This window comes from Rhinatrema bivittatum, chromosome 5 (genome assembly GCF_901001135.1).
Source record: "Rhinatrema bivittatum chromosome 5, aRhiBiv1.1, whole genome shotgun sequence".
Taxonomy (NCBI): domain Eukaryota; kingdom Metazoa; phylum Chordata; class Amphibia; order Gymnophiona; family Rhinatrematidae; genus Rhinatrema; species Rhinatrema bivittatum.
Window position 1 is genome coordinate 5661598 of NC_042619.1, and position 12762 is coordinate 5674359.

The 12762-nt window shown below is 45.2% G+C and overlaps 2 protein-coding genes across 2 annotated transcripts in view; both read left to right on the forward strand.

Moving 5' to 3' along the window:
- The window catches only part of LOC115091748 (zinc finger protein 420-like), a 91487-nt gene extending 79975 nt beyond the window's left edge, over positions 1 to 11512 (forward strand). The window contains exon 11 of the mRNA XM_029601926.1: positions 11383 to 11512. The gene's annotated coding sequence lies outside the window, so the exon portion shown is untranslated. The remainder of the gene's footprint in view (positions 1 to 11382) is intronic.
- Positions 11397 to 12065, forward strand: LOC115091576 (zinc finger protein 436-like). Its single transcript, XM_029601755.1, has one exon. It carries the CDS (start codon positions 11397 to 11399, stop codon positions 12063 to 12065), a length of 669 nt encoding a protein of 222 aa, XP_029457615.1.
- The last annotated feature ends 697 nt before the right edge of the window (positions 12066 to 12762 follow it).

Genomic DNA, 12762 nt, shown 5'->3' on the forward strand with positions numbered 1-12762 from the left:
TAATTCCTAACTTTGTTTCCTTTTTTGACTGCCGCAGCACACTGAGCCAACGATTTCAATGTATTTATCCACTATGACGCCTAGATCTCCTTCTTGGGTGGAAGCTCCTAATATAGAACCTAACATCGTGTAACTACAGCATGGGTTATTTTTCCCTATATGCATCACCTTGCACTTGTCCACATTAAATTTCATCTGCCATTTGGATGCTCAATCTTCCAGTCTCACAAGGTCCTCCTGCAATTTATCACAATCCGCTTGTGATTTAACTACTCTGAATAATTTTGTATCATCTGCAGATCTGATCACCTCACTCGTCGTATTCCTTTCCAGATCATTTATATATATATATATATATTGAAAAGCACCGGTCCAAGTACAGATCCCTGAGGCACTCCACTGTTTACCCTTTTCCACTGAGAAAATTGATTATTTAATCCTACTCTGTTTTCTTTTAAAGGGTTTGTAATCCATGAAAAGACATCGCCTCCTATCCCATGACTTCTTAGTTTTCTTAGAAGCCTCTCATGAGGGACTTTGTCAAATGCCTTCTGAAAATCCAAGTATACTATATCTACCAGTTCACATTTATCCACATGTTTATTAACTCCTTCAAAAAAATAAGCAGATTTGTGAGGCAAGACTTCCCTTTGGTAAAGCCATGCTGACTTTGTTCCATTAAACCATGTCTTTCTATATGCTCTACGATTTTGATCTTTAGAACACTTTCCACTATTTTTCCCGGCACTGAAGTCTGGCTCATTGGTCTAAATTTTCTTGGATTGCCCCAGAGCCCTTTTTAAATATTGGGGTTACATTAGCTATCCTCCAGTCTTCAGGTACAATGGATGATTTTAATGATAGGTTACAAATTTTAACTAATAGATCAGAAATTTCATTTTTTAGTTCCTTCAGGACCCTAGGATGCATACCATCCAGTCCAGGTGATTTGCTACTCTTTAGTTTGTCAATCTGATCTACTATATCTTCCAGGTTCACAGTGATTTGGTTCAGGTCATCTGACTCATCACCCCTGAAAACCATCTCCGGTACTGGTATCTCCCCAACATCCTCGTTAGTAAACATGGAAGCAAAGAATTCATTTAGTCTTTCTGCAATGGCCTTATTTTCCCTAAGAACCCTTTTATCCCCTCGGTCATCTAATGGTCCAACCAACTTCCTTACAGATTTCTTGCTTCAGATATATTTTAAAAAGTTTGTATTATGAGTTTTTGCCTCTATGGCCAACTTCATTTCAAATTCTCTCTTAGCCTGCCTTATCAATGTTTTACAGTTAACTTGACAATGCTTATGCTTTTTCCTATTTTCTTCAGATGGAGCCTTCAATTTTTGAAGGATTTTTTGGGCTATAATAGCCTCTTTCAATTCACCTTTTAACCATGCCAGTAATCGTTTTGCCTTCCTTCCACCTTTCTTAATGTGTAGAATACATCTGGACTGCGCTTCTAAGATTGTATTTTTAAACAATGTCCATGCCTGTTGTACACTTTTAACCTTTGCAGCTGCACCTTTCAGTTATTTTCGAACTATTTTCCTCATTTTTGCAAATTTAGTGTTAGAGCTCTAGCTGTAGATTTACATATTGTCCCCCTTCCAGTCATTAGTTCAAATGTGATCACTTTGCCAAGTGGCCCCACCATCGTTACCTCTCTCACCAAATCCTGCGTTCCACTAAGAATTAAATCTAAAATAGCTCTCTCTCTTGTTGGTTCCTGAACCAATTGCTCCATGAAGCAATCATTTATTACATCCAGGAACTTTATGTCTCTAGCAAGTCCTGATGTTACATTTACCCAGTCAATATTGGGGTTATTGAAATCTAAACACCACTCGGGCTAGAACTGCACTTTCAATAAGAAATCCCAAACAAAACAGCAAGTGCAGAGTAACTCGTTGGATCCAAGTATTTATTTAGTTTACAACAGTTCAAATGGCAACTCCACTGTCAGGTTTACCTGTTGCTGAAATTCTTCAAGATTTTGTGATTGTACGGTGTTGTCCTGCCCGACGCAGCCAGTGGGCGAAGGGGGGACCCCTACCTGCGTTTGGAACTATATGATAAACCTGACAGTGGAGTTGCCATTTGAACTGTTGTAAACTAAATAAATACTTGGATCCAACGAGTTACTCTGCACTTGCTGTTTGTTTGGGTTATTGAAATCTCCCATTATTACTGCACTGCCAAATTGGTTAGCTTCCCTGATTTCTCTTAGCATTTCATCATCTGTTGATCATTTTGGCCAGGTGGACGGTAGTATACTCCTATCACTATACTCTTACCCAACACACATGGGATTTCTACCCATATAGATTCTACTGAGCATTTAGTCTCTTGTATGATCTTTATCCTGTTGGACTCTATAGCTTCCTGGACATAAAGTGCCACACCCCCCACCAAGTTGATCCTCCCTATCATTGCGATATAATTTGTACCCTGATATAGCACTGTCCCATTTGTTATCCTCCTTCCACCAGGTCTCTGAGATGCCCATTATGTCTATCTCATCATTCACTGCTATACACTCTAACTCTTCCATTTTACTTCTTAGACTTCTGGCATTGGCATACAGATATTTCAAGGTGTTTTTGTTTGTATTAACAACCTGCTTTTCAGTTGATAGGGATAATTTGGAATTCTTTCGCTCAGGTGATTCTTTACTTATAGGCACATGGACTACTTTTCTTATTATTGGAACCTCTCTGTTGGGATGCCCTAACTCTCCTGTTTCATTAGTATCCTTCAAAGATTAATTCTGCGAACCGTGCACTGCTGAGTGACTGTCAGCTTTCCCCCTTTTTTCAGTTTAAAAGCTGTCTTATCTCCTTTTTAAAAGTTAGCGTCAGCAGCATGGCTCCACTCTGGCTCCCATCTGATTGGAGCACCAACATTTTCTGTGTTTTGCAGTGTTGGAATTCCATTACCAGTTTCGGTCTTTTTCCAAGGTTATGGTGGTTTGGTGGCAGAGTTGAGAAAGGATGGGATTCTAGTACATCTGTATTTGAACGACTGGCTGATTTGGACCAAGTCTCTGGAGGAGAGCTGCCTGGTGACCCACAAGGTAATCTACTTATTGCAGGAACTCAGTTGGGTAGTGAATCCAGCCAAGAGCAGTCTTCAGCCATCTCAGTCGTTGGAGTATCTAAGTGTTCGGTTCGACACGAGAAAGGGCAAAGTTTTCCTGCCTGAAGTTCAGATTCAGAAGTTGATGTCTCAGGTGTGTCTTTTGTGAACACTATATGTCTGACAGTGTGGTCCTATCTACAGGCCTTCGGCTTGATGGCAACAACCCTGGAAGTGGTGCTGTGGGCGAGAGTGTCACGCGCCGAAGGAGCGCGACATAGGGGCCTGCCCCTTTGAGCGCCCCTTCGAGCAGCCCCTTCAAACAGCCCAGAAGATTTTGTTTCATTGTTTCAGTGTTTCATGGTCGTTCCTTAGTGGTTTTCTCCAAGTGGACACGGAACATATGCAGTAAGTCCAACGCCTTCTGCCACGCTCTCACCCGATATGCCTTTACAGCACCTCGCATGTACAACCTAAGCAAAGCCTTTCCAAACAGTCACGCTATCGACCTCCAAGGACAGAAACACCACCAACAATCGGTCAGACAACTCCTTTCACAACTAATGAGGACAGAGCACTCTTCCAGCCGAACCAACAAACTTACAACACTTCCAAAAACTCCCCAACCTCCTCAATCAGACAGACACCTTCTTTCAACCATTCGTCTCAGACCAAACCTCCTCCAGAATTCCACGCATCATGCACACTTACAACATCCCCATCATTCACAACCAAAGGAGAATACCTTCAACTAATACCACCAACGTCATACAAAAAAGAATCATCCCTATCATGACATCTCCATTAAACCAACTTCTAGGCCTCACACTTCTCTCAGTCACCCTCTTCAACGCGCAATCCTTAACTAAGAAGACACATATTCTCAATGATTACCTTGTGGATTCCAACCCAGACATCTGTGCCATCACAGAAACCTGGTTAAAAAACTCGGACATAGCCTTAACCAACCAACTACCCATCCAGACATATGACATTTTCACCTTCCATAGACACAAAAAAAGAGGAAGCGGACTTCTTCTTGCCTCCAAGAAAGAACTCAGACTGACCGCTCTCTCAATCAAGACAGAGTCCAAATTGGAAATGGGTCTAGTCAAGTCAAAACATCTACAAATACTCTTAGTCTACGCTCCCCCGGGAGTTCTAGAAACGGACCCTTCACCTCTTATAGAATCCATCGTGAAACATATTAATTCAGACCTTCCTACAATGATCATGGGGGATTTCAACCTCCATACTAACGCAACACCTCTTTCTGCAAACTGCGAAGCCCTCCTCACCACCCTCGGCGCTATGGGATTCACTCCGACCATCAACAGCCCTACACATAAAGCTGGACACACGCTGGATCAAATATTCATCAACTCCAATCTCACTTGCAAAGGAGAACCTTCCTGTACCCCAATCCCTTGGTCAGATCATTTCCTGATAGAATCCTCCTTCTCCACACACAAACAGACACACACCGCCACACACCTTTCCACCATTCAATTCAGGAAAGCATGTCCATCGGATACACTCAGCGATCAGCTCTCCAAAGAACTATCTAACTTAGACTTAGCCAACCCCGACTCAGCCCTTTCCTCCTGGCAAAAGATCACAGAAGCTGTCGCAAATAAATGGTGCCCTATGATCTCCAAAACAATCAACCCAACAAAAAAGGGAAATCAACCCTGGTTCAGCGCTGAACTTAAACAAATGAAACAGACCTTACGCCATAAAGAAAATAGATGGCGCAAAACCCCCAACACCTCTACACTTTCTACATACAAGGGATTCTTACATCACTACAGGACTGCCATTCTACAGAAAAAAAAGGAATACTATGCAAACAAAATACATCATTTCCAATATGATGCCCAGGCCCTATTCGCCTACGTGACACAAATCACCAAATCTACCCCCCCACCTATTCCAGATGAACATGCTCTTCACAAGGCTAATGAACTTGCTTCATTCTTTCAACAGAAGATCTTAAATACTCTCGCCCTCCTGCCTTCAAATACTACACCTCCCAAATCTCGTGAGAATCCCCAGTCTCTCACTAGACCTAAATTCGACAGTTTTGAGTCAATCTCCACCAAAGAGATTGAATCCCTTTTAAAAAGGCAGAAACCATCAAGCCATCCGGCCGATAACATCCCATCGAGACTCCTGCTTCTCATCCCAAATGCGATCTCAGGACCTCTGACCAGTATCATAAACAGTCTTCTAACGCAAGGAAGCTACCCAGACAGTCTAAAAACCGCCTCACTCAAGCCCCTCCTCAAGAAACACAACTTAGATCCGAATGTTTTAGCTAATTTCAGACCCATTTCGAACCTCCCATTCGTCGCCAAACTAACGGAGAAACTGGTAAACACCCAACTTTCTGAATATCTCGAAGACCACAAGATTCTATACCCATCGCAATATGGTTTTCGTAAATCACGCAACATGGAGACCCTTCTCATTTCACTCACTGACCATATTATCATGGGGTTAGACAAAGGACACTCCTTTCTGTTAATCCTGTTAGACATCTCAGCGGCATTCGACACCGTCAACCATACCATCCTGCTGGATCGCCTAACAGACATCGGCATCTCCGGATCTGCCCACAATTGGTTCGTCCTTCCTCAGCAATAGGACTTTCAAAGTCAAAATCAACAATAGTCACCCATAACTAAATCAACTCTTGGCGTACCTCAGGGTTCCTCCCTATCTCCTACCCTCTTTAATATTTACCTCCTCCCCCTCTGCCAACTGTTAACAGACCTCAACCTAATTCATTATCTGTACACAGATGACGTACAGATTCTAATCCCAATAACAGAATCAATCTCAAAAGCGCTCACCCATTGGAACAACTGCCTTCTATCCATCACTAACCTACTTAACAGCTTAAACCTGGTTCTCAACGCCTCTAAGACAGAGCTGCTCCACATCTCCTCAAACGAAATCAATATCTCCTCTCCATCACCACACAGCCCTCACATTAACTGCAAGCAGGTTAGAGACCTTGGGGTAATACTAGACAATCGACTAAACCTTAAGAAAATGGTCAACACAACATCCAAAGACTGTTTCTTCAGACTGCAGACTCTGAAACGTCTTAAACCACTCTTATTCTTCCACGACTTCAGGACAGTCCTCCAAGCGCTACTGTTCGCCAAAAGAGACTACTGCAGTGCTCTTTTCCTAGGCCTCCCCAAATCCACTACCAAACCACTGCAGATGTTACAAAATGCGGCTGCGAGATTGCTGACCAGTACCAGCTGCAGCGAACACATCTGTCCCATCCTCAGGAACCTACACTGGTTACCAGTTAATTTCAGAATTCTATACAAATCAATCACAGTAATTCATAAAGCTATCCATCATCATCTTCAACTCAACCTGGAAATTTCATTCAAACTCTACTCCTCTAACAGACCAACCAGAGATACTCTCAAAGGCACTCTGAAATTCCCTCCTACTAAAGCCTCACGCCTCTCGATGACAAAGGACAGAGCTTTTTCAATAGCTGGCCCATCTATTTGGAATAGCATCCCATCTAGCCTCAGAGTAGAGCCTTGCCTGTTAACTTTTAGAAAACGACTTAAAACCTGGCTCTTTCACCAAGCCTTCGCCGACCCACCAGACAATCACTAGTTGTCCGTCACGCCTACCCGTCACGGTGTTTCACTCTCACGAATGGACTCTGACTCTTCCAGTTTAAAGCACCATTAAGCTTTAACCCGTACGCACTATGGTAACACTTTGTATTTATTTATTTCCTGCCTCGTCTTCCTTCCAGCTTCCTGCGAGCTTCCAAGTTCTCTTACCCTGTTGATTGTAACTTTTGACTCATTCCTACCTATTGTTCACCTTTCGTTTACTTGAATTGCTACCCCAGTTATATTCTTGTTTATTGTAAACCGATCCGATATGGTTATTTACTATGAAGGTCGGTATATAAAACTGTTAAATAAATAAATATACGTCCTCTTCAGCACTCCCTGCTCTCATATGAACCCACAGACTCATTGAGGAGCTCACTGTCAGGAACTAATGGCGGAAGGATGCTGGAATTCAGAAGAGTTTCTCTAGAGCATCAATTGCCTGGAAGCCTGGGCAGTCTGGTTGGCATTCTTGCAGTTCAGCGACAGCTGCAGGGTCAAGCGGTCCGAGTAATGTCGGACAATACAACGACAGTGGCTTACATCAATCGGCAGGGAGGAACCAAGAACGTACGATTTTCCATACTGGGTCAGACCAAGGGTCCATCAAGCCCAGTATCCTGTTTCCAACAGTGGCCAATCCAAGTCACAAGTACCTGGCAAGTACCTAAATATTTGGTAGATCACAAGCTACTATTGCTTATTAATTACCGTTATAGCAGTTTATAGATTTTTCCTCTAGGAACTTATCCAAATCAGATACACTAACTGCTGTAACCACATCCTCTGGCATTGAATTCCAGAGCTTAACTATGCACTGAGTGAAAAAGAATTTTCTTCAATTTGTTTTCAATGAGCCACTTGCTGACTTCATGGAGTGCCCCCTCGTCCTTTTATTATCTGAGAGAGTAAATAACTGTTTACATTAACTTGTTCAAGTCCTTTCATGATTTTGTAGACTTCTATCATATCCCGCCTCAGTCGTCTCTTCTCCAAATGAACAGCCCTAACCTCTTTAGTCTTTCCTCATAGGGGAGCTGTTCCATTCCCTTTATCATTTTGGTTGCCCTTCTCTGCACTTTCTCCAGTGCGGCTATATCCTTTTTGAGATGCGGTGACCAGAATTGTACACAGTATTCAAGGTGTGGTCTCACCATGGAGCGAAACAGAGGCATATGACATTTTACGTTTATTAACCAATCCCTTCCTAATAATTCCTAACATTCTGTTTGCTTTTTGACTGCTGCAGTACACTGAGCCGATGATTTTAAAGTATTATCCACTATGACACCCAGATCTCTTTCCTGAGCAGCAAGTGTCGAAGGAAATAGACCAACTTATGGAATGGCCTCTCACATTACAGGATAAGACAACGTGAGAGAAGACTTTCTCAGTAGGGAGAGTCTAGACCCAGGAGAATGGGTTTTGTCGGATGAGGCATTTCAGTTGATAGTGGCTTACTGGGGCTTTCTATTCCTAGATTGGCTGGCGACTTCTCACAATGCGAAGGTTCCTTGATTCTTCAGTCGCAGGAGAGATCCGAGGTCCTTTGGTATCGATACTCTTGTGCAGGTCTGGCCGGAAGACAAGCTTCTTTATGCCTTTCCCCCATGGCCCCTGTTGGGCCAGAATAGTTAGCAGGATTTAAGCCCACAAGGGGATGGTGCTCCTGGTGGCACTGGATTGGCCCAGGAGACCATTGTATGCAGATCTGTGAAGACTCCTGGTAGAGACCTCCCTTCGTTTTCCACCACACAAGAATCTTTTGCAGCAGGGTCCTGTCCTTCACAAGATCTGACTCTGTTTTGTCTTATGGTATGGCCCTTGGGAGGGCTCGCTTGTTGAAGTATGGATATTTTTCTGCGGTATTTGCCACCTTGCTACGGGCTCGAAAGTTCTCCACTGCCTTAGCCTATGTGCGGGTTTGGCAAGTATTTGAGACTTGGTGTGAGGATCGAGGTGTTGCTCCTCTTTAAGTTGATCCCTCTCATTTTGGAATTTTCGCAGGACAGGTTAAATAAAGGCTTGGCCCTTAATTCCTTGAAGGTACAGGTAGTGGCTCTTTCCTGTTTCAGGGGCCAGATGAATGATGAATCCTTATCATTTCATCCTGATGTGGCCTGTTTCTTGAAGGGAGTAAAACATTTTTGTCCTCTCTTGTGGTTACCGGTTCCCTTGTGGAGTCTTAACCTGGTGTTGGATTTCTTGGCGGGCCCTACTTTTAGATCGCTGTGTAGCCTTTCCTTGTGGTTATTGACCTTGAAAACAGTGTTTCTGGTGGCAATATGTTCTGCGCATCAAATTTCCGAGCTGCAGGCCTTATCTTGCTGGGAGCCGTTCCTCGGGTGACTCCAAGGATGATACAGCTGCGTACTGTTCCCTCTTTCTTGCCTAAAGTGGTCTCGGATTTTCACTTGAATCAGTCCATTTCCTTGCCGTCCTTAGATAAGGGAAGAGGTACAGAAGAGTATCACTTATGCCCTTCGGATGTCAAGAGACATGTTGTGTGGTATCTGGAGTTTGCTCAACTTTTCCGAAACACGGATCGTCTGTTTGTCCTTCATGGTGGAGGAAAGCAGAGAGAACGAGTCTCGCGGGCTACAATAGCTTGCTGGATTAAGGAGATAGTCATGGCCGCGTATGTGGATACTGAAAAGCCATTGCCTACTCAGTTTAGGGCTCATTCCACTAGGGCTCAGGCAGTGTCATGGGCAGAGGTTAGATTGTTGTCTCCTGTCGACATGTGCTGAGCTGCGACGTGGTCCTCCTTTCAAACCTTTTGCAGGTATTATCATCTGGATGTGCAGGCCCGGGAGGACGCAGCCTTTGCATGGTTGGTGTTGACTGGACCACGCGTAGCCTCCCATCCTATTCGGAAGAGGCTTGGGTACATCCCACTGGTACTGAGTCCATCTGTCTACATGCTAGGAAAGTAAAAATTACTGCTTACCTGATAATTGCGTTTTCCTTAGTGAAGACAGATGGACTCAGCTTCCCGCCCTTGGCTGCCGAATGATTGTGTTAATGGTCCTGACTGAGGGGATTACCGGTAAGTGTTACCCAGATCCTAAATTGGGGTACATACATTCTTTACCTGAGTTCAATATTTCCTGTTGGTTGAGTACAGAAATGATTGACTGTTTTTAATCAAGGTTTTTGCTAGTCTGTCCATTGAAGAGAATACTGGCAGGCTAGGGTCACAGCAGGGTTATATATACTGTGATGTCAGCTTGCTCTGTCTCCATCTGCTGGCAGAGGTGCATAACCCACTGTCCTGAGTCAATCTGTCTACACTAAGGAAAACGAAATTATCAGATTAAGTAGTAATTTCTCTGTGTTTTATACAGAGACGTGACACAGGTAAAGAGACGCAGCACAAACCAGCTGAGAAGGAACTCTCGGGTCACCCAGCTTGCCCGGTTGTGCCCTGCCTTCGGTGTCCCCCCATGACCTTACACCCTTATCCTTAGCAGCACTCTCTCTGTCTGTCAGCAAGGCCCGGCTCGTCTGCAGGCCCCGTCTGGCTTCCAGCTTTACCTCTGTGCTTATCCCAGGCTTTTCCTGAATTCTGTTACTCCATCACTTCCCTGGGGAGGCCATTTCCAAGCGCTTTGGGCTGCTTGGTGGTGACTGTGCTGCAGAGATGGGAAGGTCAGGCACAGGGAGAGGGAGCATCAGAGACATTTAGGGTTTTGGAGCATTGACTGAAGCCTTAAAGTGGAGTGACTGACGAGGAAGTGTACAGTCTGCAGAGCAGAGAGAGACTTAGGGACTCTAGGAAAGGATTCATCGCCGTATCTGTTGTCAGTGTTCGGAGTACAGTGCTACCCCTTTCACCGTGGCATCATTTATTTATTTATTTATTGTTTTTGTTATACCGAGTTTCATGATAGGCATCACATCAACCCGGTTTACAAATAACAAGGAGTGTAAAGCATCATCAGGAGGATATTTGCCCTGGGGCATGGCAGGAACTGAGCCTGAAATGGAATCAGGAGACAGTCAAAACAAATAAGCAGGAACTTACGAGAAATGCTGGGAAAACAGAGATTTATTTTACAACCAAAAGGTTCTCGTATGGGACTGTCCGTTTTCTATCTGATATATAATACTTCTGATCCAGTCTGTCAGGAGTGGCATCACACACTGCATCCCATTGGTCTGTGATGTCCATCCAGTGGTTCTCAACCCTGTCCTGGGGACCCCCCCAGCCAGTCGGGTTTTCAGGAACTCCACACTGAATATGCATGAGAGAAAATTTGCATACACTGCCTCCATAACATGCAAATTTTCTCTCTTGCATATTCATTGTGGATATCCTGAAAACCCGACTGGCTGGGGGGGGGTCCCCAGGACAGGGTTGAGAACCATGTCCTATAATTTCCCAGGCATTGCCGGCAGCTGCTTAAAGCCTTCCAGAATTCAAACCCGGTGAGACAAGAGTGGCAGATGTGCTTTCCAGGCGCTACACAGCAATGTTTTTGTTTGCACTGCTGGTAAGTTGGGGGTTGCAAACAGATGAGGTTGCCAGCCCAGAGTCTGTAGGAAACGTTATTAAAAGATGGGTCAGTGGCCTCTCTATGCTTTGAAGTTGCCTTTACCACGCTACCATAGAGTTATTTTGGGTCTCTCTTTCTCCAGGTGATGACGCGTGGATGAATAAAAACGGGAAGGAGAATCATCATGTAATAAGTCCCGAAGTCTCCGTGCCGCAGCCGGCGTTCTCTGGAGAATCCAAGGACGGCACTGCCCCTTGTGTTGAGAGGGAGCAGAACTGCGGGGGTCAGCAGCCGGGGCACCCTGCAGGAGACAGACTGGAGCAGCCCACGAAGAAGGACACGGCCGTGGGCAGTGCAACAGACAGTGCCATGCCGCAGGGCGTGCCGGTGGAAGGACCACAGACCTCCTCTGAGTGCACCCAGCGTTCTGGGCTGTGCCAGGGCCTCGCTGAGCCCCCGAAGCAGCAAGCGCAAGAGAGACCATTTCAATGTACTCAATGTGAGAAAGGTTTCATTCGGAACTCGGATCTTATAAAACACCAGAGGACTCACATGGGGGAGAGGTTCTACATCTGCAACGAGTGTGGGAAGAGCTTCCGGCGGCACACCTCGCTCATCATCCACGAGAGGATCCACACGGGGGAGAGGCCGTATAAGTGTACCGAATGCGGGAAGAACTTCATCCAGCGTCAGCATCTGACGACGCACCTGAAAACCCACACGGGGGAAAGACCCTTTCCATGTACTGAGTGTGGAAAGGGCTTCAGGTGGCGGTCTGAGCTGATAAAGCACCAGAAGGTTCACACGGGCTACACACGGGGCTGACCTTTTGACCACGTGCTAGACATGTGAAAGACTCCAGCAAGAGGCGGGCTTCCGGGACGAACCCAGAGCACTTCTACACACAATGCAGAAGGCATGCATGTTTACAAAGGCACGCAGGACTGGCAAGGCTTTCTGGGGGAGCGAGAGAGACTGCCGCAGCTGAGGACTCGCCCAGGGGAGCGGTCACTGCAGACGGGGGTGTGAGATATGGCACAGTGTCTGCACATACTGAGCATATACCCGAGGGATCAGACTGAGCCACCGTATAGCACTGAGAGAAACACACACAGAGCTAAGGACTAAAATTCTTTTATAATCTATGCCTTCCTGCCCCATGTCTGGACAGACCCTGTTTGGGGACCGTTAATGTCACATGTTGAATTGTGACACCAGCAAATCCGTGTGGTGGCCACCCTGAGAATCTTTTAAAACCTTGTTTTTTATATAACAGAAAAATGAGTGTACTAGTTAGCGCCAGACTAATAAATAATCTTATTCTATTTACAGGTGTGTGAGTGTACGTCGGTGACCTCATTAAGCCCAGGGGGGTCTGTACAACTTGACGCAGGGCAGGCCCCTCTGTTCTTTCCAGGAAGCCGTTTGGTCTGTGTGCGGTAAAGCACTTCAGAAGCAACTCGTGTAGGGCTCGAGGAGCCGGATCATTCCTGGACAAAAGAGGGGTCTTTGTAGGCAGTGA

Bases quoted from the DNA above. Each gene is read 5' to 3' on its own strand.
- LOC115091576 (XM_029601755.1), top strand. From the start codon at position 11,397: ATGAATAAAAACGGGAAGGAGAATCATCATGTAATAAGTCCCGAAGTC.